General features: G+C 39.7%; 1 protein-coding gene across 4 annotated transcripts in view; it reads right to left on the minus strand.

Annotated features, from left to right (window-relative positions):
- Positions 1-19969, minus strand: part of SLC34A2 (solute carrier family 34 member 2) — a 34737-nt gene extending 14768 nt beyond the window's left edge. The window contains exons 1-9 of one of the 4 annotated variants that reach the window (XM_024103528.3): positions 19847-19933; positions 19699-19754; positions 7404-7512; positions 7160-7294; positions 6425-6553; positions 4949-5092; positions 4185-4296; positions 1922-2117; positions 1178-1273 (exon numbers count right to left, since the gene is read on the minus strand). In XM_024103528.3, the coding sequence (XP_023959296.1) occupies positions 1178-1273; positions 1922-2117; positions 4185-4296; positions 4949-5092; positions 6425-6553; positions 7160-7294; positions 7404-7509 (918 nt within the window). In that variant the 5' untranslated portion in view covers positions 7510-7512; positions 19699-19754; positions 19847-19933. The other 3 variants (XM_042855412.2, XM_005303464.4, XM_024103529.3) reach the window with 3 other exon arrangements.
- Between the last annotated feature and the right edge of the window lie 5563 nt (positions 19970-25532).

Raw genomic sequence — 25532 nt, forward strand, 5'->3', positions numbered from 1 at the left:
CATCTGAAAATTCCAGCACTAGATTTTAAATTCTTCAGAGCAGGAATTGTGTCTTCTTATGCATTTGGGGCTGCTGACTTGGAGACTTTGGGCATTACTGTAATACATATGAGAAGTGATAACATTCTCATTAAGAGCACCAAGGGATCTTTAACAAACCAGTTTTATTTAGATGAAGCACTGAACAAGATCCAAATCCTGCAGTCTTTAATCTAGCAAAATGTATATTGACGTTAACTTCTGAAAGAAATTCCTTTAATTGGAAGTTTTGCCTGAGTTATGAATTCAGGTTAAGCTCCAAGTCAGGTTGGTCACAAAGCAGTTTTCCAAGAATACTAAAATAAGCAAAAGACTGCACTAATGCACATCAGAATAAACTAGTTCTGTATTGGTTTGTCAGATCAACTCACTGGAATGCTGCCATACTGCAGTGGTCTCCTGCTTGAATATTTGGCTTTGCTATTTATATCTTCACCTCAGCGTTTAATGTCAGGGGCACTATTCTGTTCTGCTGAAATTCATGCTTCATTGCAGACGACTTTCACCTCTTTTTGTTAATTATTTTTACTGTAGTAGCACCAAAAGTTCCCAGTCATAGGGACCCACGGTGCTTGGCATTGTACAAACACATAGTAAGAGACAGACCATGCCCTGAAGAGCTTACAATATAAATGGACAAGACAGAAAAAGGGTGGGGAGGAGATAGTATTATTATCGCTGTGTTGCAGATATTTTCTACATGCAGAAAGTCTGCAGCAGCACCAGAAATTTAAAATAATAGTGGATTTAGGAGGTTTTTCTTTTTCTTTTTGATTCAAGACAATCACAATGACAAATCAAAAGGTGTACAGCATCGTTCAATGTCAGACCAAATTAGGCCAAATTCATACTTGGTACAACTCCTTTGACTTCAGTAGAGGTACAAGAGTTTTACACTTTGTTCATTTATTTTATGCAACAAATAAAACTAATCTCAAAATAATCTCACAAACTGCATATATTAGAACACCTTGCCCAACTACTGTAAATAACATTAGTAGTAATAGAAAAATATCTTTTTTGTGCTGTGGATGTATTTATAATACTGTCAAACTATTTCCTTCTATATGAAGGAGTGATAGTTAAGCGGCAATATCTTTTCTTCAGAGCACAAAAGCCATTTTAACACAATACTCACCACATTTGTTTTAGTTTTGCACCAAGTCTTTACCAGGGATTTGTTTTTTGCTCCTTCCTCATTTGTAGCAATTGCATTTATTACTGACTTATCAAGCTAAAAGAGAAGAAACAAATAGAACACAGTAATTCCAGTCTGTAGTTTGGATCTGTAAAATTAGAGCGAAGCCTGCTCATCTAATTCCTCCAAGTAGTCCCACTGAAATCAATAGGTCTGCTAACATGAGTAAAGCAAACATGATCTTAGAAGTGCCTGATCTCCTGCCCAACAAGACATACAAACAGGGGTTTATCTCCTGGAAAAATAATCTTCCTTTCTCATTTTTATATATCTATAAAAACATGAAACATGCATCCTTTGCCCCATGTACTAGACCAAATCAGCCATCAGCTATCCCTCATTTAAACAAACACACATGGTTGATTTCATATAAACTCAACTTCTCCATGTATCAATTTCCCTGTTCACTCTATTTTTCATCAATCGCCTAACTCCCAACCAACCTTCCCAGAAGTGCCTGCCTTGGGTGTCAGCATTAAATTGACATTTTTTGAAATATTTGAAACATGTATCTAATACATGAGATTTCAGGAAATGTGAAACAAAAAAATAAAATAAAATAAAATAAAAAATGAGTTTTCTGTCATGAGTACAGTAATACTAATATGCAGCCTGGCAGCCTCAGAGCAGTTTGATTAACTGAAGATGAATCAAGCAAGTGGCCTCATTAAAGTGAGAGCTTACCTGGATGATAAGCTTTGTAAAAGGATCTGTGATGACTTTTAGCAGCTCAGGGGCATCTTCGCCACTCTCGAGATTAAAGGAATCAACTATAACATTAGTAAGACGATAAAGATAACCAGACACTACTTCAAGGGGCAACAACACAAACACTGAGAGCCAGTTAAAGAAATCATGGACTGTAGCTCCAGCAAAGGCCCTGCAAAAAGAGATTCAAAAAGATGATGTTGTTTGAATAACACATGCATAACATAGATAAAGGATGTAATCATATGGGTTGGAAAGGAGCCTGCACTGAGGCAGGAATGATTTCCTTGTTAGGGCCACAATCTGCTATCCTGTCTCACAGTGCACAGAATCTTACATGCAATTGACAAAATGGACCCTAAGGGATTAAAACATCCAACAAGAACAGACAAATGAAGCAAATTCTCCCTGAAAGAGGGTGTCATGCCTTGCTTTAACTATTTCCAGTGAACGCCACTGCATAATCTCCACTAGCTTGTTCCATCACTCAACTCTAATTATACTGTTTTCCCCTAATACTTAGCCTGACTTTTTCCTGCTGCAGCTAAAATCCCTTTCCCCCTGTCCTTACTGAGTAGCGTGAATTATGTGTCCCTATCCTTTTTATAGCAATCCTGTACATATTTGCAAACAATTACTGTAGATCTCCCTTCCAGCTTTCTTTTCTGCAGACTCAACATTCACAGTTGTTTCCCCATAGGTCTTCTTTTCCAAGTCTTTAATCATTTATTAATCTCCTTTAATTCTCTCCAATTTGTCTACATATGTTTTAAAATGTAGTTCCTAAAATTAAAAACCTAATGCTGTGAGCCACGGAAACATGTTTTCTAAATGTTAATCTGTTTGATTCCTTAGGTTTGCAATATTGCTTGAGGGTAGAATATTAGTGGAAGTTGGAACATTAGAATTGGACAATGGAAATGACGATGCAGTCACATAGTGAGTATTATTTTGACTGCTAGCAGGCACTTGTCATTTTTTATTCTTTCTTTGAAATATGAATGTATTGATCCATTTCATCCACCACAAGAGTGATGTGAACAGTACAGGTTATTAATAGATAGATATGATTATTAATAATTATATTATGAAGCAACTTTTTCATTTTACTTTTGTAATTAAAGTTTCTCCCTTCTATACATTATTTAGCTCTAACAAACTATTTGGTAGGTCATGTGTATGTCATTGACAAAGACTGGTAAGATTCAGAGGGACAACACAGAAATATGTTTTGGGTAAATGTATTTCACACATCTGGTTACATGCACACAGTCGTTATTATTTGTACTGAATGACAAGGTGCCAAAGTCTCACTCCCATCCCATTTTTACTGCTCTCTATCAGTAAGCTAGCAGCATACCTTTGTAGTGTCAAGCTAGTTAGTAATCCATAAACTGGTAATGGATACAGTCAGTTGTTAGAATGTTTCACTTTCCTCATTTTACTATATCTTACCTACTTTGGAATTGACAGACGTTGAAAAAAATCATAAGGAGAGTAAACAACAGGTAGAAAACATTTTATCTAGTGTAACATTAACCTCTCCTGTGCAGACAAAGTTTTTCTTTGCCTGTTACAGAGATATGGTGAAATGTGGGTAGAAAAGCAGGCACTCTTCAAATTCCACTGGTTAGAAAGATTCTACTAGCTCCTGTGACATTCCTGATCTTTAAAAAGGGGGAGTCTATTAAGTAAGAGTAGAATCACTTAGAACTGTGGAACTTTTCAATGGAACCACTATGCCTCTTTTCAGATGTATTTTCAATTATACTACATTAAGTCTAGGTTGTACTGTACTTTATAGTGGCACATAGCTCATGAACAAAGGCAACATGGTACTTACTGTACTACCAAAGCTGACTGCTTTATGAAGCAGAAAGCTACAGAATTGCCATGTAATTATGTATGATGACTAAGCAGGACAGAGCCTATTGAGGTCAAGCACAAAATTCCCCTTGATTTAAGTGAGACAGTATTACATATTTTTTCATGATTGTGGACTAAATGTTGACTTATTTTAATTAGTTTATATCCAAGTACATAACAAACTGCACAAGAACTCATTAAATGTAGCTTTAGAAATATAGCTTTAGAAATGTACTTTCACCTTTCCAAATTATAAAACATCCCTTTGGACAATTAAACTGTAAAGTGGCTACTGTGATGATAAGAACACAAAAGAAAGTCTGCTAGAGGAATTGAAAATAGGCTCTGAGGGGCTAAGATTAAAGCACAATACCTTCTAAATTCATTCCTGTCTCCAGCTTGCATGAGTGCCACAATTGTGTTTGTGACTGAGGTACCAATATTTGCCCCCATTATGATAGGAATAGCAGCCTTTACACTCAGCACTATAAAGTAAAAAAGGAGCATTAGGAGAAAATCAAATCCTTGGCACAAATTTTACAATGGACCTAATCATCCTCCCACCGAAATCAATGGGAGCTTTGCCATTGTCTTCAGTGGGATCAGGATTTGTCCTGTTAAGTAACTATAATCAAACACTATAATCTAAACAAGTTTATTTTATCAAAGCACCTTGAGAACGTGCAACATGATTAATCTGCTTATTCGAAGGTCATGCTCTGCATCTGCAGCATACTGGTTTTCTGCCACTGCCACAAGATGTGAAAGTAGTAGTAATTCTGTCTTATCCCTAAGCATTATCCCGCATGCAACTCTCACAGAACTAAACCACAGAAGCAAACCAGTTACAATAACTTTGTTGGTAGGACGAAGTATGCAAGTGCTGCTGAAGTTAACAAATCTAGTGTTAGTGAACCAAATGAATTTGACACAGTTAGGGAACGACTGGTTTTCTATGCTATGTGCCCATTTTTAATAGCTGTCCATTTCTTATTTTGTATCAGGATGAAATAACTGTGAGGTTGTTTTCCTGCAGTCCCTTTCCTCATTTCCAATGTTTCTATACCTGGAGGTAAAAGGTGGTGAATGTAAAGGGTCTGAGGGTGATCTGCACTAGCTTATTGTAAGCAGACTTACATGTAGAAGACACCATGCTGACTATAATGGATGAGGAAGTGCTAGAGCTCTGCACCATGACTGTCACCAAAACTCCAATCACCAAACCAGCAACAGGATTTGACAGCACAGAACCATCTCGAAAAATGTCCCCTGCTGCTTTACCTATGAAAAGGAATTATTTTAGTGAGAAAGTGCCTTGTATAGTCAATAGTAAATAAGACAGCATTTTGTGAAAGAGCATAAAAACAATATGCATGTGGCCATGCCTGACAGTCTAAAGTGATATAACCCAGGGATCCAAGTTCAGTTCCTGAACATAGTCTCTAGCCTTCTGAGTGATCAGGGAACACCTTACATTTTTCTCTTTTCTTTGGTTGACTGAAAAATCAGCAACGGTGATGGGCTCCAGAGAGAACTGTATCTAGCCTACTTTGTCTAGGGAAAGCCATCAAAATTGGGGAAGGGATTGAGGTTTGGGGGAGAAACCCCTGAGGGAAAAAAAGATTAATATATTTATAGATTCTAAGGTCAGACCATCATGATCATCGTACAAAGATGTAGTTAGTCTTAGGGAAGCAGCTGTCTGAGGCACAGATATGGGTAGAACATTGATAGGTCCAAATCCCTCTATATTTTGCCTTACTTTCAGCATGACCCTGTGGTCTAATCCCACACGGGGCATTCCTTTATTTAAGCATTTTCCTGCCTGAGTGGTTTTATGCTTGATCAAGTAAATGACTGATTCAGACATCAATAAAATGATGTGAAAGTTGGAGCCCAAACACAGAGGCCAAGTTAGGAGGATCTGAACCTAGCAGCTTCTGAGAAAGAAGCCTGAAAATTGGGATCTGTAATAAGATTTTCCTAAGCTTGAGAGGGTAAAGGGCACCTCTAGATGAAGTGGAAATGAGATCATTCATGGGTTTACTTGTAAGTAATAAAGTAAGAGTTTGTTAACCAAGTCTGGAGCTGTGGTGACTAGATTTTCCTGCATTGGCCTTGAGAGAGCACCTACTGTATTTATCAGCAAGAACCCTGCTCCCGGAGACTAGGTCCTAGGAGTAAGAGAGCAGAGCAAAGGGTGATATGATATAACATTTCTATCTGCAAGCTTGGTGGTGGCAGCAGTTACCTGAGCTTGGGGCACAGGAAACCTGGGATCATGAGAGCTTCAATAAGCATCCAGTTTTAAGTCTCTCCAAAGTAAAAAGCTTTTCACATATTGAAGATAATATAACTACACCTGTGTATTTAACAGTCACTAAAATAAAAGGGACTTCCAAAATAAACTGGGATCACTAATCTCTAATGTCAACACCATTCTGGAAACAAAGGCACCCTGCAAACAAAGGGAGATCAACATTCAATCACAGAGGCCTCCCTCTGTATATTTAAATGCAATGAGTAACTTTGAATAGTTACTTTATTTTGAATTGAATTAGATTCAACAGCCCACCCAAAGCCTAACCTGATACTTCATAAGAGTTTTCATACCTCCTACCAACTGGAAGGCAGAGCTCAGTATATCCAAGGAACACACAAAGAAGTAGAGTAGTCCAAGCAAGGCAATAAATTTTGCTATTCCTGTGAGCACACTGATGATTTTTCCTTTGTTATCCATGTCTGCAAAACATAAGATGAGTTTTTATGTATCAAATATTTATGTATTTGGCACTTCTTTTTGAACAGTTTAGCACTTCTAGCAAGTCTCCCATCCATAGTCCATGGAGTCAAGGATAGTGTTGTGAGCTCTGTGGATGATAAACCCAAAGGAATGCTTTTGTTAATAAAATTTTAACTACAGCATCACTGCACATAAAAGCTTTTCATATACTTTAAAGATTCAGTGAAGTTTGAAATTCATCCTTTTTTTTTACTGTTCACTTTTAGGTTTTTACCACATAAAGTGGGGTTAATGAAAGGCTGATATTAACATACTGCTTGACAGCTTTCATCCACAGCTCTCACAGTGCTTTAAAATGGTGGGTAAATGGCATTATAATCTCATCACCCACAGGATCTGAGGAAATATTATAGCCCCGTTTTATCAATGGGGAAACTGAAGCAGAGTGGTTAACACAAACATTTTAAAACCTGTGTGCCTAAGAGGAGGATTTTAAATTCATTTCTCCAGAAACTAACATTTGAGAAGAAATGGCTAAGATAAAGAGCACAGAAGATGAGAAGAAATAAAGACACGTAAATAAGTTGTGTATTGACAGGTTGTACCTGACCACTTGACCCCAGTGTCCTGAAGCACTGGCATACTCCAAGGGTCTTCTTCTTGCCCTGGCTCATCTATCAAGGCAATGTTGGAATGTGCAGGCTGAAGTCCACCTTTACTTCGAAGTGAACCCACATGGTCTGTTGAAATAAAACACAAATAAACCAAATTGATTACTTGCCATCTTTCCCTGTAGCATAACTGTAAGGTTTTTATAGCCATGTAAATTATACAGGAGCAGATATTTACCTTTGTGATTTTCTCCACCTTTTTCAGACATGGCCTTGTCTTGCTTGGAAGAGTCTTCAGTATAGTTATTGGTTTGAGAGTTTTCCAACTCAGGCCAAGGAGCCATGATCTGACATTAAAAAAATACATTGATTAATGTTAGAGTCTGATGAAAACACTCTTCGGTGTATGACAAGAGAAAGGATTACCTCTAAAAACAACAGTGAGAAAACAACTCATCCTTGAACTCTGTTCTTTATTAACCTTATTGAATTAATGCATTTTATTTGTGAAACCATATTGTAGCTTTACTTGTGAAACTTAGGCCAATACAAGCTATGAGCTGCATAAAAGCTTGTTATGATTTGAATTAAAACCTTGTTCAAGCTGATGTGTGAACATGCCTGTCATTTAAGAGGTTGTAAGAGACAGTTAAGGAGTCACACCTAAAACAAGGTCTAACAGAGTCTGCCCAGAAACTAACACCATGGGGGCAAGGGGTTCCACTGGGTATTGTGACTGGGGAGGTATGAGAGAGTGAGGGAAGGTAGAACATACAGAAACTGAGAACACACAAGAACAGAGAGAGACAGAGGGAAAAAGCAAGAAAGCCAAGCAGTAGTCTGTGAGTACGGTGTGACCCTGGGTAAAACTAGAGAGAGAGCTTTTGCATCTGTTGGCTAAAGAGGCATGGGACTGTAATCTAAAAAACTGCCCCTTTTGTTCTTGGTTCCTCCTGTGTTTGGAGAAACAGGACGTAGTCTCTTTTACCCAATCTTGTTTATTTACAAGTAATGTACTATCAGACTCCATCAATTTCTACTTCCAACTGGAAAATCCCCAGGGCCCCAAAATTTGACTAGCCACTTGGCTCAAAAAGAGGCAATGCTGGTGTCAGCCTTGGGATCCAGTTTTCAAGGAGAAAGAGTGTGAACTGGTATTTCTGCTGAACCAAGATGGAAGGGCCATCCTTAGGCATACACAGCATATGCGACTGCATAGGGCACCTGAAAATTTGGGGCACCCCGGGTCTTAGTGTCCACCTTCCGCCTCTTCCTATCCCTGTTCTGACCCTTCCCGCAGGCTCCCACCACAGCTGGCTGCTGCAGCCTGGGGAGTCTTCCTCCGGAGGGGATCTAGTACTTAAAAGTGAAAAAACCTCCAGCCTGCCAGACCTATTAGCACAACATTGAAACTGTTAAAGAGCCATTCAAGTGGTGATGAAGCCATTTAACAGGCATTTCCCAACACCCAGGTATATACTGTCAGTTTCTGAATTTATTGACAAAAACAGTTGTGCATGACTGTAATATTTACTCAGAACATGTTAGTCTACAGGACCTTAGTTTAAAATTTGCTTTAAAAATATTTCATTAGTGTGTTGCTGAAGATTATAAAATCACATTGCTAAAAATCCTTGCATAGATTTTTAGATGCACAATCTGGGTATTCATCTTTAGCCTTAAATGCTTCTATCTTCAGACATATAGTTTTCTAAATAAATCCTTCAAAAGACTACCCTTATCTAAAATACACATGCGAACCCAGGCAGCTGTCGGGCTTATGGGCACCAGTTTAATAATACTGCATAGGGCCCCATAAATCCTAAGGACGGCCCTGCAATATGAAACAAATAATGGGGCTGCTTGCAGAAATCAGAAGTGGCCAGCTGAACTTAAAACAAGACCTGAAATAGGAGCTGGAAGCTTCACAAATGGAATTGAAGCAGCACCTGGAGGTTTGCCAGAAAGGGCTCAGAGATGACTTGTAGACAGAAATGAAATCTCTGGGAGCAACAACTACAAAGTGTCCAGACAGATTGGTCTGGACATGTCCATGCTGGAATAGTGATGAGGTGACCAGCAATCTGACTGGCATAGATCAGCAGTTCTTCTGTGAAATAGTGGAGGCTAAGCAAGCTTTAGCCAAGCTTCAATTTGCCAACCAAGATAAGCTGCAGCAAGGACTTATGGGGCTAAAAATTCACCTCTGGAAGGAAATCAAAGGGTCACAGACCAGTGAAAGGCAGCAGTGTGGAGAGGAATTGAGCTACCTAGCACACTTTGTTAAGATTGGACATTTACAACAGTTTTCTACCCCATTTGTAACCTACAGAGGCCTAGGGGGAGAGGTCAGGCTGTCCCAGCTCAAATAAGGCAAAATCTTTGATAAAAAAAAACTCCTGGGGAGGCTTTTTTGGCCCAGTTCAACCTTATAGTTGAATGGCTGGGAGGAAGGATAGAAAGGAGGGTTACTAGCAGCAAGCTTGGGGGGCCCAGCTCTGATTGTGCTGCAAAACTTACCCAGAACTTTGACCTGTTGTTTGGCTCTAGCCATCATCTGAGCTGGCCAAGGCACAGCTAGGAGCTGGAAGAAGAGGGAAAGAACCCTCACCTGAACTGGCAGGGTACGTGTGGAAGACTTGTGTTCTTGGCATACCAGACACTACAGAGACCTTCCAGAATACACTGGCATTGGACCAATTTATAGATGTTCAGCTGGACTTGGACTTGCCAATTAAGATCAGCAAAAGGAGACCAAAGACCCTCCAAGAGGCTGTGAAATTTTCCCGTTAAACCTGAAGCTTTTCTTTCAGTAGTGCACCAGAAGAGAAAGCAGCTGCTAGTGAGGAAGATGGAAACTGATTGTCATGAGCCCTGTAAGTACAGCTCTGTATCCAATATGTATGATGAAAGAGGTAATTTAAATCTGGTACATGACAATATTGAATGATTAGAACAAATGATAAACATGGTTTATAAAAAGGGGAATTTGCCATTAATGCAAAAATAGGTCAGTTAAATTCTGGCACTGTGACAAAATTGGCCCAAAAAGAAGGATTATTATAAATTTAAGGCAGGTCAAGACAAAGTGTCTAAAGTGTCTAGTGAAAGCCTCTCTCCTGGACTGGGAAACAGGTGACACCAAGTTGAAGGAGCAAAGCTTATGGAGGTACAAAGATCAGACCCAGAGTTTTGGTTTAATAGCCCAGATCTAAACAACAGTAAAAGGAGTTTGGCTATCGAGTGCATATTAGGATCTGTATTGTGTATAGGGATAGTTGACACAGACTCAAACATAATGGTTATTAGACCAGACATGCTAAAAAGGCTACCCAACTCCCCAGACAGTAACAGATGCGTAGAACTTTCTAGAGAACTGCTCCTATTACAGAAAGTTCATTTGTGGGTTTCCACAACTATTGCAAAACCACTGCATAGATTGGGTCAGAAAAGGAAATCATTTCAATGGTCAGCAAAGTGTGATGTAGCATTTTCAGAAAAGCCTCTTGTGATGGTGCCTTGCTTGGCCTATCCATTTTTCAAAACCCCCTTTATATTGGACACAGATACTAGTGCTTATGATTTGAGGAAAATATTGACACAAGAACACAATGGACTTGAGCGGATGGTAACTTATTATAGCAAAAATCTAAGTTCACCAGAGAAGAACTCCAGCAGTGGTTAAATCTACAAAAGATTTTCCTCCCTGTTTGTATGGGAGGAAGTTGATGGTCAGGACCAACCAATGCTTCCCTGCAATGGCTCTTTAGATCCAGGAATTCTAAGGGACAGCTTGTCAGGTGGTTGGAAAAACTGCAGTGCTAAGATTTCACAATAACATGCAGATGTGGCCATAGGCATAGTAAATGTTCCTGCCTTGTCCAGACAGACTTGTTGGGAGGCTAATTTGAAAACACTGCCCCAAGTGGGAGAGCAAGGAATTAGTTGCTCAATGGAACAGGTCTGCCTCTCTTTCTCTAATTTGCAGAAGTGCCCAGTGTTCCCGGTTTATCCTCTGGAATAATGGGGATAGGGTTGCAGGAATGGAACCCAGAACAAACTAAAAGCTTCCCAGAGAGAGGATTCTGATCTTATGATAGTGTGTAATTAGAAAATCAACTATCAAACACAGATACCCTGAAATATGGTCTCCTCCCACAGTACCACAATTAAAGCTTCCTGGTCACAGGGAATTTAAAGACGAAATATTGTCTAGAAGGTGGGAGAAAACAGCAGGTGATGGACACAGCTGTTTGTACCAGATACAACATCTAACATGATCTTAATAGTGCTGCACATTTTGGATTTGCAAAACCTTAGCCAAGCTAAAAGAAAATTTCTATTGGGTAAAAGAAAGGCAGGACATAAAAGGTCAGTGCAGGAAATGTGATGCTTGCTTTACAAAGAAGGGTCCCCCTAAAACTGGGAGAGCCCCTTTGCAGCAGGATCTTGTGGGAGGCACCAGTGCAGAGCATTGCCATTGATGCTCTTACGCTGTTGCCTGAGGCAGAGTCTGGCAATCAATATTTGCTGGTACCGGTAGCTATAGATAATTTCAAAAAATGACCGGAAGTATATCCAATAAGAAATCAAGAGGCTGTGATAGTAGCAGAGGTCTTAGTGAAGGTATTCACAAGATTTGGGATCCCGAGTGAGTTACAGAGCCAGGGAGAAACTTGGAATCCAAAGGTTTTCAACAGGTTTGTGAGATTCTAGGCATCCACAAAAGCACACTCACAATCTGATGGGATGGTGGAGAGGTCAATAGGACTTTGGAGGTTCAGCTGGCTACATTTGTAGAGCACCACCAAAGGGACTGAGCCCAGCATAGTCCATTCATTTTGATGGCATATAAAACAGCAATGAGAGTACAAAGTGTTCCCCAGGTTTGAGCATGACTATCGACTCCAGAAAACCTCTAGTATGAAATTCCTGAAAAGGAACAAAGGGAATGGAACCCCGAACTGAAAAAGCTAACACTTTTGCTGGGGAAAATTTGAGGATAGCCTCTGATAAAATGAAAAGCCTCTGTGACATCATGGCATATAGAGAATCTTTTAGAAGCAAGGACCTGGTCTGGTTCCATATTCCTAGAAGAAAGAAAAGTAGGACCCCTAAGTTGGACAAACCTTGGGATGGACTATATACAGTACTGTCCCAAATAAACAAAGTGGTATACAGGAAACAGTTGGGTCCCAGGACTAAACCCAAAATTATCCAGAAGGACCATCAAAGGCAGTATGAGGAGATAGGATTTCAGCAGGGTTGCTCTCCAAATTGGAGAATGTAACTGTGGATGCCGAGGCTGGGAATGTTGTGACAGTAATGAGTCCCACACCCAGACAGAATGGGCAGGGACTGTCACAGCCAGCAGTTCCACAGAAACAACAGACACCTCAGGAGCACACTGAAAGGAAATCCAAGGAGAAAAAAGCCCCCAAACAGATTTGGGTGGGAATAAAATTATTTTATGTTGGTGAAGTGAAACTACTCTGACAGAAAGACACTATAAATAGTTAAGCTTGGGTTTAGTCCTGGGACCCAACTGCATCCTCTATCCACTTCATTTATTTGGGACAGTCCTGTCTAGGGTCTATCCCAAGGTTATGTAAATAGCTACGCTTGTATCATTTGTAATTTTCTTTCTGTTTGGGATGGGTTATTGGGTATCACCATTTTAGGCCTCATTGGGACGATGAGTAAAATGGAGCTGAGGAGTCTTATGAACTGGGTGAATTCTTGTTATGGGCTGAGTTAAAACCTCATTCAAACTGATGTGTGAACATACCCTTCATTTAAGAGCGTTGTAGAGACATTTAAGGGGCCACACCTAAAACAAGGCCCAATAAAGTCTGCCCAGAAACTAGCACCGTGTGGACCGGGGGATTCCACGGGGTATTGTAACCAGGTGTGTGTGTGCAAAAGGGTCAGGGGGTGAGGGAAGGCACAACACATAGAAACTGAGAACACAAAAGAACAGAGAAAGAGAAGCAGAGGCAAAAAGCAAGAAAGCCAAGCAATAGCCTGTGAGCACAGTGTGACCTGGGAAAAGCTAGAGAGAAACCGTCAGGTTTGTTGGCTAAAGAGGCTTGGGGCAGTACGCTAAGGAACTTCTTTTGTTCTTGGTTCCTCCTGCAATCAGAGAAGGAGGACTTTGTACATTCCTTGTAAATAAACAAGATTGCACAACAAGAATACCAGACTCCATCGATTTCTACGTCCAACTGGAACAGCCCCAAGACCCCGAAATTTGACTAGCGGCTTGGGGTGAAAAAGAAGCAAACAAAATGATTTCCTCTCTCTGTTTGTAAATGTGTTTTGTTTTGGCTGCTACTGAAGCAAAGAACATCACGCTTTCAAAACTTTAAGTATACAGGTTGTTTTAATTCTTCATTCATTTTGCCTCTGGTAGAAAACAACTTAAGTTACTGCTTTAACTTTTTTTCTATTTTCTGGTGCTTAACTGTATAATTGTAATCCTGAAATAGTATTCCAGTGTATGGATCTGAAGAGGGACCTGCTGTTTTTATTGTTGACTGAATATATGAGAATTACAACCCTGCTTTCTCCATTTCCATTAATCTTTCCAGGATGTCTTAATTCAGAAGCAACAAAGAGTTCTGTGGCACCTTATAAACTAACAGACGTATTGGAGCATAAGCTTTCGTGGGTGAATACCCACTTAGTCAGACACATGTGGTGGAAATTTCCAGAGGCAGGTATAAATATACAGGCAAGAATCAGTCTAGAGATAACAAAGTTAGTTCAATCAGGGAGGATGAGGCCCTCTTCTAGCAGTTGAGGTGTGAACACCAAGGGAGGAGAAACTGCTTTTGTAGTTGGCTAGCCATTCACAGTCTTTGTTTAATCCTGAGCTGATGGTGTCAAATTTGCAAACGAACTGGAGTTCAGCAGTTTCTCTTTGGAGTCTGGTCGTGAAGTTTTTTTGCTGCAGGATGACTACTTAACTCTGATACTTAATTCAGAAGCCAAATCATAGGGCCCATTTGTGCCATTCAGGCACATTCCTATACTCTGGGTGTTGATTGGGGTTGGGTCTTGTCTACACTTTCAGTTTGACTGTTTTTAGCATTGGTTCAGCCATATCTGTTGCTGACAAAGGCTAAATTACTGCATGTAGATAAAGCTTCAGTGTTATAAACTTCCGTATAGATAGTTACCACCATGCGTAATGAAAGAGGTGCCGGGGCTCAAGCAATTAGGTGCCGGGACTCAACAATTTTTTTCATTAATAACTGATGCAGCAAGCCCAGAGGTGCCTGAGCTATGAACTGCCAAGCCCAGAGGTGCTAGGGCTCAGCCCTGGTAAGCCCTGACACAAATTAAGCACTGGACAGTTACAATTATAGCATGGTTATAAGAAAAGAACCATGGTAGAGCCCTTCTAGCAAAAAACATGGCTAAATATTGCTAACATTTGAGCCTTTCCTTTGAACAGGCCCTTTACAAAGTAAGGATATTCCAGAAAGTTGTTCCCTAAAGGCTATGTGTGTAGGAAATATTTGCTAAAATATTACTTGGCTGCTACCACCAATTCAGCTCCAACTGTGGTGTCGGAGAAACTTCCACAGTGGTAACACTAAAGAGATTAGTAACATGGACAAAGCTGTGGAGGAAACTGGAATTTTAAGTTCTGTATTGTATAGACCTGGTCTGAGCAGTTACACAACTCAGGGATAGATATACAAAGGGATTTAGTTGCCTAAATCCAGAAATCAGATCCTCACAACCCCTGCGGAGTTGCCCCCTCACCCTGTAGGTGCCTAAATTCTTTAGCTGTCTAAATTTCTGCCAGTAAAGTTCTCTGGGTGCCTAAATTTTTGCTGGTGGACACATGTAAAGGCACCTCTGCCCTGATGCCCAGCACCTAGCTCATATATAAGCCCTGGCTGCAGTCTGAAACTAAGTGTTCCCCTGCCTATCTTGCCTGTAGGGCCAGATCAGGACCAGATCAGACCAGATCATAAAAGGAGGAAGAGGTGGTGCTCCTTCCCCACTTCTATCCAATATCCTAGTTGTTAAAGTACTCATCGAGGACGCAGGAGAACCATGTTCAAGTCTGGACTCTGCCTGATCTGGAGCAGGAACTTAAACCCAGTTCCCCTGTCTCCCTGAGGAGTACACTAACCACAGGGATAAGGGGTAGGTGTCACGCAATTGCTCCTGTTGAAGCTATTCCACTTTATATAAATAATTAAATGGTCATTGGGCCAGAGAGAGAGTGAGAATGTCTTGATAGCCCAGTAGCTAGGGCATTCATGTGGGAGGGAGGAGAGTCCGGTTCCAGTCCCTCCTTCAATGGCTATTTGTGTTCAACCATGGCTGAGGGAGAAAGTCACAGACAATCACCACCTTCTATAGCACAGCATCATGACACTCATAAGGAAAACATTCTCCTCCTTCCACACTGGTCAGGAAAATTATGGTAATATCCTGATAGCAACAACTGTGCCTTTACACAATTGTTATTAGTCAAGTTTTAACAGTAGTGTAGACACAGCTACTTGGAGGGCACACAGAGAATGATCTTTACACAGTTGGAAAAAACACTCTTGCTTGTTTCAACAGTGTGTTTCCATTTGCCTGAAGCCATTCTCGTAGTCCCACGCATGTCAGAACAACCCAGTCCTGCTAGACAAGTTGCATTAGTATATGTTAACTTCAGCATTAAAACGGCTTGCAACAAAATTGCTTAGCAGTAGCAGCCCTCTAAAATTTAAATGCAAACATTAAAAAAGTGTCTAAATCCAGGTTTAGGATTGGACTGGCTGCTTATTTTCACCACCCACCACAAGTCCTATCACCTACAAAATACATTTAAAACTGTTTTGCTATATCCAAATTCAAGGTGGAACTCAAGTATTCAGCCTCCCCTATTACTGAGGCAGCATGAAAATGAGACTGGTGTGATTTCCAGAGGCATGAGGGCTTGAAAACTCCACCTGGTGAAAAAGCCTCTTTCATCCCAGTATACAAGAAATCTTCTAAACTCAAGAATTTGGCAGAACACATTTTCATAATGAGGATGCCTCATAACACTAAGGTGTCTGGAGTTCCACAGGTAGGTCATTTATTTTTATTATTGCTTTTTTATATTATTATTTCATTATCCTGAAGCACTCTGAGCAAGTTGGGGTGGGGGTGGGGGAGTGAAGGAGGGAGAAGGTGGCAGAGGAGAAGTGCTATATAGCTAAATATATACATACAATTATTAAATTTGATGTCTGATCAATGTCCAAGATGGGGAATATAACCTGAATACCCTAATTCCTAGAAGTAACTACCCTCAGCAGCTCTGTTTCCAGGGAGGATATCACAGTAGCAGCCAACTCGGACTGCCTGATGTTATCAAGGGTCTCTGAAAGTAGAACCATGTAGAGGTTGGACTTCTTAAGTGTCACCAAAAGATGTCCACTTCCCCCATCCCCAACCCCTAGCTAAGTGAAACAGTGAGCATCTGAGCAGGTAACTTTCAGCCACCAGACAGGTTGATTAACAGAATTCTGGCCCACAACTACCCACAAGTTGATTTAATAAAGGTCTTTTCTCATTCTGATGCAGAATGTAAATATTATCACTTCAATATTCACTTCCGAGTTTACTGTCTTCCCCAAGGGTAAGCACTGAAACTTTGGAAACAATATTTCAAAGAAAAAGTGGACACCGCAGAAAAACTGAAACCTAATGTCACAGGGCCTCCCAGTCCACTTCCTTGCCCCTCACACCTGTGTAAAGTCAGTGAACACGTCCATTACCACATCAAAATAGTCGCAATTTATATATGCTTTGCACAGCTATAAATGCCTATAAATAGTGTAAGGGAATGGAGAATCAGCTCCACAGTCCTTAACATAATAATTTACTTTAGGCATGATTTTCAATGCTACTTTGAGAGGCTCCCACCTACAATGATGCAAGCACTGAAACGGAAAAGATTTCTTTTTTAAAGTAACAGATCAAAAGATTCTTTGCACACCATATGAAAGTATTATTTCCAAGGTATGAAATCTAATGCTCATGCAAGCTGTGATCCAATCTGTCTCAGTGAATCTTGCAATATATCCTCACAAGTCATAAGCATGTGATCCTATAGTTGTAACTCTTGCTTCTGGTGGTGCCCACTGTGTACTAATTGCTTTCCAAATATAAACGAAGGCAAAGTCCCTTCCTTAAAGAATATAGAGCATCAGGACAAAAAGTGGAATATTTTAAACCAACATTGAAATATGAGTGGCCCATTGACATATGCCAGCAAAAGGTGAGCCCACAGTTTGCATGGAAACTTACAGTGCCACAATCACAAAAATTCAATTTTCTGGTGAATAACTTGAGCAGCACTAGGCACCATGGAATTATCCTGTATTATACTCCCAAGTGTCTCATTAAACCGCTTCCACATTTCCTGTGTTTTAGAGCTAAACTTTCAGTAGTTTTCAATTCTACAGTAAAAGCAGTCGCAAGTCTATTTATTTTGCTGGACTTAACATACGGAGATATAAACTACCAATTGCCATATGTCTACAAAGCATTGTTTGTACCTTTCCATCCATGACAGTTCAGTGAAAGGGCAAGTTGTACTTGAAACAAGTACTGGGAAGCAGTAAGGTTTAGAGAAATCAAAATTACAGGGGAACTGGATGAAGTAAAATTGAGATGAAATGCTGGTGGAGGGGGGGGGAGGGAGGTTTTTTTTCTGTGGAGAAAGTACCGCTACCTTCATATGCAATTATTACTAAAAACAATGAACAGCTAGACTATCATACATGCAAATTCTTTCCAGATTTTTCATACTGTTTCCAAGGCAAGATATGGAAAATCCGTTTCATGCAGGCTATTCAGACTTTCTTCTAAGTATCCTCTTTTTTAACTTTTCTACATATACACAATACTTTATAGTAATTCACCATGCTGTAGAGATTTTTTGTTTTAAAAATGGCATTTTTTACAGCTAGTCTGATATTTAGTGCTAACTCTTAACCCTTGTCAGCGTACACTTTGAATAAATATTGAATATTTCTTTAAAATGTATAACTAAAGATAAAACTTAAGACTTGTAAAGGCAAGAGGGGGCCAGATTGTCAGACAGTGTAAATTGGTGTAGCTCCATTAAGTTCATTGGAGCTATACCCATTTATATTAGCTGTAGATCTGGTCCAAGACTCTGTTACATTGTGCCCCATTCCCATAAGCATGATAGAACAGGTAATAATTTAAATACATGCAAACAATGACTCAAACTCACTAGGAACAAGTTTCTTCTTTGCTTTAGCAACAGTGACTTCAGTGGGACTATTGGCATGAATAAAGAGATCAGAATCTAGCCACGATGTAAAACTTCTAAACATCTCGTCATAGATGGGAAAATACAGTGGATGGATGCTAAATAATTATATATATTTTCATTTCTATTGAGCCCTCGGGCAACCCTGGTTGCCTCAGAAAATAGAATCTAAAGCATGTCAAAACTAAACCATAGATAACATGAAATAATAAATAAAATGAATTTCTAAGCCAGTGCAAAAATAAAGCAAATCCCCAGTAATAACCCATCAACTCATGAACAAACAGTTCTAAAGATACTGCTCTATAATGGCCATAACCACAGCAACTATCGTATAAAAGACTTCAATGAACTACCTGGCAGAAAGAAACCTACATAAAACAAGTTACAATTCTTAAAAATTGAAAGGAAAAAAAAATTCTTAATAATAAACAATGAAAATAAAACAGGCACCTACCAGTACTTAACCTGAAGCACATAGTAAAGAATCTCAAGAAAGGAAAAAGTAATGATATTAAAAGGCTTGTTGATCTAATAGAAGAGCCGCTAATAAAAGTTCCTCTGATATCCATGGACTTCTGTTTCCTGTCACATTAGTTCAGCTAACTATATTAGACTAATGTACTCCTTTTACCTCAGTGTATCAAACTGAATTAGCATAAGACAATGTATCCTTGACAAATCGCCTGATACTGCAACAGTGCTGCACATAGCCATTGCACTATTATTTATACTAACAAAGTGAAATGTAAAGGGAAATCTTTAAATAATGTTTTATTGATTACATTCCAGACTTTTTTCCCCACTATTGGATACTACTCTTCACTGTGCTGTATTTTAAAATCTCACCAAATAAAAGGTTAAGACAATACTTTCCCCAGGTTATAGATGGCTGAGTTAATTCTTACTCTTTACCACTATTAAAATAACTTTTAGTTCCTTTTTAGGATTTGACAATAAAAAATATAGTTACATTCTAAAAAATATTTATTATGCCACAATGTATACATTTCTATCCTCTGTTTTAAAATATTATGAGTACAAATTAAAGAATAAAAGCTGAAAAAATTAAGAACTGAATTATACTGCATTGTGCAATTCCACTTCCCTTTATGAGCTCTAGTTGTTGCTATCTCATGTGAGCTGCAAAAGAATTCTGTGGAGATTCTGACTTGCAAACTAAGGTAAAGTTTTTAAAAAAGGAGAGTTTGTCTGAGTGGCTTTTACTTACCACTTCTTTCTTCCCAGACAATAGAGAGAAGGGATCAACCAGGTATCCACTGAAACCTACAATATATATAGACGTAGGTATTGAGCAAAGTCTACTGTCATCACCACACACTCACATTCCTACCTTACACTCTGGAGGCACTGCCTACCTGCAATTTAATGATCTCAATCAGCTCTTTCCAGCACGGCAGTAACCAGCAGTACTAAACTTCAAATTGTTTCATGCTCATCATATTCTAGGAAATGTCTCATCAGCATTAAACAAGAGTAGCTCATATGTTCCTGTGAATGCGGTGGAGCTGTTTGTTCCACTCTGACAAATTGCTGGGCACCTTATCATTCAGTAATCTCTCTAATAAGAATTTTCCAAAACATATTTTGTGGTATCAGAAGTCTAACAAAAGGGTTCTGATAGGGATATGGTACTGTTATCTGTCTATTCATCTATCTGTTCATCTTTCTATCTGTTTCATCTGCCTATTGATCTGTCTAAGAAGAGAAGTGAAGGAGAATCAGATAAAAAACAGTCTCATTGGGAAACCAGTAAGAATCCCTTTCAGAACAAAGGAGTCATTTTCATTCTTATCAGTGTTCAGTGTTTCCAATTAAAGAGAAGCTACAGTGATCATTAGCATTTTGGCCATTGCTGGTGTGGTTCTCATTCTTACAGAGATTTAAAGATGTGAGACTGCTCCTGGTAATTGTATCCCGAAGTCTAGAAAGTAGGACAGGTATGAAGATGCTTCGTACGATATAAAAGATTCATGAACTATACAAACACTTGACTCAAGTTAGACCAAGAGCCACTATACAGGACTGGGTTTGTAAGGAATCTGGGTACTGACCAGGCAACATCAAATATTGCAATTAATTTTTGCTTTACAGACCTACTTACTCTTAAAGAGCACCTTCACTTGGAAAAGTGACTAAGTGAAGCAGCATCTTACCCAAGAGATCTGCTTCCTATGTGTATGCAGGTCATATCTACTGACAAAAATAGTTTGGTGACAAAACAAGTTATTGTTGCTTTTCACTCCAGTTAGCTGCAGAGACAACACAGCTGACAAGGTGTGAGCTGGATTTTATACATTATCAACAGAATTATTTACTAAATTCTAAGTTGTTAAACTCATGCCACCTCTGGAGGCACTGGGGTGGCACAGGGGTGAGTAAGACATAATTTGAAGTTCAGGGAGCTGTATAGGTGTAACCAAAAGGCTAATTACCCTTATTACTCATGATGATGCACTAGGAGCAAAGTACCCAGATTTATTCTAAGATCCCAGATGGAGCTGACTATTAAAAATACCTTTTTATTTGTGAAAGCTGAAAACACTTGAAATGGAATAAATAAACCTGGAAACTCATAATGCCATTTTATAGTCACTTTTCCTATTAGAACTGCGCTTTAATTTACATACAAAATAATTTTAATTGATCCCCCACTTATAGAAAAATACATATTAGAATAGCTTAAAATAGGAAGACCCTTGTGTCCTGTGAACTACGCATATATCCTCCTTTGGTTTACTAAGTGTAAAACACCAGCTCTGGTATTGAGAAAGTTATTAGACTTATTCAAGATTCAAACACATGGTCAGTGTTCAACCAGGTAGATGCCTAACTTTTTAACAGTTGGTTTTTATTCAAGATACGTTGTTCTGGCTGTCAAACACAGAATGATTCTTGTAATAGGCTATACCAGCCTTTTCAGATTTTAGGAGGGTGACCCCTCCTGGACCAGTATTTTGCTGTTCCAGAAACAATAGCTTAAGGAAGAGGAGCTGGTCACTGAGGAAGTGGTTTCAGGAAGGCAGTCTGGGGCTTGGGAAAACACTTATTCCAGCCTGCGTTTAGGGCACAAGAATGATACTTTATGAGCAGAAGGACTGTAACTCTCTGTCACAGGGTAAACTGGGCCTTTAAGAGTATGTCTACACAGCTGCTGGGAGCAAGTCTGACATCCCAGAACAACAGACTTGTGTTAGCAGGGCTCAAGCTAGCTCGCTAAAAATAGCAATATAGACATTCCAGTTTGGGCCAGAGCTCTGGCTCTGAAGCCTAGGGGCAGGGGTGGACTTCAGAGCCCGAGCTCCAGCCCACGTGTCAAACTAATGTCTACACAGCTAGTTAGTATGCTACCCCAAGCCCTGCTAGCATGAGTCTGTGAACGAGGTCTGCAAGACTCTTTCCCAGCGGCTGTGTAGACATACCCTAAAAGGGAACTGCTCCAGTGGCTGTGTAGACATACCCTAAAAGGGAACTGCTCCAGCCCATCTGCACTGTGTTAGCAGCCTTGAGGGGCATGATGAAGGACTGAGGTCCATATAAAAAGCTAAAAGAGAATGGGGGTTTTGGGGAAGGTCAGGAAATTGTAGAGTGAGAAAGACTCTTGCAGGCAATACCCTGACACCAGGGGAGTTTTGAAGCCAGAGCCATGATGTTGAGCTCCAGCCAGGTAAGCCTGGGAGAGGTAGTTGAATTAGTTGAGGGAAGACGGGCCCCTTGTTGGAAAAGAGGGGCTGGGCCCAGTTTAAACCTGGTGTAAAGACTCAGTGTTTGTGTTAGACTAATAGGTGAAAGAGATCTTTGAGTTCTGTTCGTTGCCAGCCTAAATGGCACTAGTGAAGGGTGAATCAAAGGGACCAGAGAGAAGAACAGCCCAGAAGGAGTGCTGCAGGGTTCCCTTAGTCAAGAGGAAAGGATTTAGAGCCATTGGAGACTATGCCCAAAATTAAATAAACAAGACCCCTACCCAAAAGGGGTAATTTTGTTTGAAACACTGTGGACTGTGCAGTTCTTAAGGGGCCCTGATGGGAGGAAATGGAGGCAGGGTGTGGCAGACTGACCTCTGGTCATGACCAGGCGGCTGACCCAGTTGCATTCCCTTTCCCATTCAGTAGTGAAGACTCAAAGTGTCTCTTAATTGTACTAGCAACCTCCCTCTCTGAGAACCAGGAGAGCATACCTGGCTGAATTGTCCCAAGGCTGCTGGGACTGGAGTCCAGAGTCCTAGCAAGGCCTGATGGGAAATGGAGATGGGACATAAATAACAGAGAGAGACCTGGAAGCTACGGGTAATAATGAGGGCAAGTAACACATTTTTCTTAATTTTTATCAACTAGGGTTTACTTTGAAGCAGATGCCTTTTTTGATCAACTGACCAAAAGGATGTGGATAAATTGGAGAGAGTCCAGCAGAGGGCAACAAAAATTATTAGGAGCCTGGGGCACATGACTTACGAGGAGAGGCTGAGGGAACTGGGCTTATTTAGTCTGCAGAAGAGAAGAGTGAGGGGGGATTTGATAGCAGCCTTCAGCTACCTGAAGGGGGGTTCCAAAGAGGATGGAGCTAGACTGTTCTCAGTTGTGGCAGATGACAGAACAAGGAGTAATGGTCTCAAGTTGCAGTGATGGAGGTCTAGGTTGGATATTAGGAAAAACTATTTCACTAGGAGGGTGGTGAAGCACTGGAATGGGTTACCTAGGGAGGTGGTGGAATCTCCATCCATAGAGGTTGTTAAGGGCTGGCTTGACAAAGCCCTGGCTGGGATGATTTAGTTGGGATTGGTCCTGCTTTGAGCAGGGGGTTGGACTAGATGACCTCCAGACGTCTCTTTCAACCCTAATCTTCTATGAGTCCATGACCCTATTTGAAAGGAGTGGGGGGAAAAGTCTCTGGCAAGGAAAGAGTTAACTAACAAATTCACTCCATGGATGTGGTTTTCTGTTTTGTTTGACCTGTCCGTTTGTTATTCTGCAGAAAGTAGTTACTCACAATTCAAGGTACTTGAAACAAACACCATTTGAAGTCCTTTCGTGTTTGTGTAGAAAACCCACCTCAAACAATGGCTCATTTACAGACTGCCAGTAAGTTATGTGAGTTATGAACTCTGTCAAGACACTGTTTTTGTCATCAGGAGCCTATAAACAGTCGAGAAATATGTCTGACATGCATACATACCACAAAATGCTACAAGCTCTCTTACAACATTCCCAAACAAACTGGCGATATACAGGACTTGCAGTGAGAGCAAGACAAATATAAATCCATCTGTCCCCAAGGGACAATATTCATTCCTGAGCAAGTGCACATACATTCCAATAGAAAAATGTGGATCATATACAATTAAAATAAAACTTTTTAAATCAATCTAAAAATTGACTAACATGTATCCTAACAAAGACATCACAGCAGCACAAGGCTTATATCTGTCATTAATAACATTACGGGATCACACTGGTCATATTACTAGATATAAATCCCAATAGAATTATTATGCATCGTCAAGATATCCCTCTTACACCAGGAAGAAAATTACCTCTTATACAATATACCAATTACATTTTAATGTTCCACTAATCAGAACAATATACTGCCATGCATTTATTACATAAATGAGGTAAGGTTGATGTCACTTTCTTTAACAGATAGCCATGTGGCTCGCTGTTGAGGAGATTGTAAGAATCAGAGTTTCTGAATACAATGTCCACTGAAATTTGTTCTGCCAAATTCCAGCCACTGATCTGTGTTTGGAAAGTGCATATATTTGGCCTAAAATGTCCTCCTTTCCTCCCCTTTCCCCCAGCCACCCACATTCCCAATCGTAAACAAAACTGTTGGCTATACGAAAAAAGAGCCATGCTGATTGCATTATGGATAATGAAATAAACATTATTTGGTGCAGAGCCAGCTACTGTCAGCCCTGAAACAACCTGAAATAGTGCTCTTTCTTGACATCCATGGTGTAGTTTTCAGGGTAGAATTTAACCCCGAATTATCTGTTTCATTTAAATACAGAATACTTTTTGGGTGATATTTAAACAACATTTTTGTTCAAAAAGGAAAGCACAGTGAATTAAAGTCGATATGTATGAAATTCTGAATTCACATACGCTTCAGTATGCACTGGGAAATAATATTTAGACCGAATTCTATCCTTGGTAGTATATCTGAGGTTTCCACTTCAGTACATATATGCCTCAGAGCAGATTCTTGATACTGTAGCCTTTGTACTTGAATATTCAATTTATTTTTTCCTTTAATAAGTGCAAATTTGTCTTTGATGTTATCATTCTTACAGGGCAATATTCTACTTTTAGTTTCCTACATGACTTTACTGTTAGCTGGGTTAGATTGCAAAAATATACTGAGAGTAATATTTGGCCCAATATGTTTCTATTGTATTCAGAAAATAATAAGGGAGACTTCCTGAGGTTAATTTAAGACTACATAAATTATGTAAAGGCCACATAACCTAGTGGACAAAGTGTCTGCATCATATCACACAGAGTAGTGTGTTACTAGGATTGCCAACAGTCCCTTATTACAAGGGACGTCCCTTATTGTTTCATCTCTGTACAACAAGATCGGGAGTTGCTGAGTGCTGCAAAAAAGCAGCAAGAAGTACCCCTGGTGAATGTAGGTGAGTACTGCTTATTATTATCAATGATTATAATAATAAATAATAATAATAATATTGGGAGGATGGGTAGGGCAGGAGTGCTAAGAAAACAGTCTCTTCTTTATTAAATACAATGTTGGCAATCCTATAAGTTATGCAAAATGTAATTGCATTGTAGTTTAATGTTTTTTATCACATAAACAGTACCTAAAAATTCTTCAGAGTTATTGTAAATAATACACATACAGTGCTCAATAATGTCAGAAAGAGAGAGCATTTGACAGGTATAGTCAAGGGGGAAAGGATGAGATATGAAATGAGTGGGAGAGTCAATGAAGTGAAAAACCACAGGAAGGCTTTTCCAGATAATAAGAGGAAAGAAGTCTTTCACACCAAATGGTACAAGATTTTCTGACTGGACAGAAAGGAGG

Source organism: Chrysemys picta, chromosome 5 (genome assembly GCF_011386835.1).
Source record: "Chrysemys picta bellii isolate R12L10 chromosome 5, ASM1138683v2, whole genome shotgun sequence".
Lineage (NCBI taxonomy): Eukaryota > Metazoa > Chordata > Testudines > Emydidae > Chrysemys > Chrysemys picta.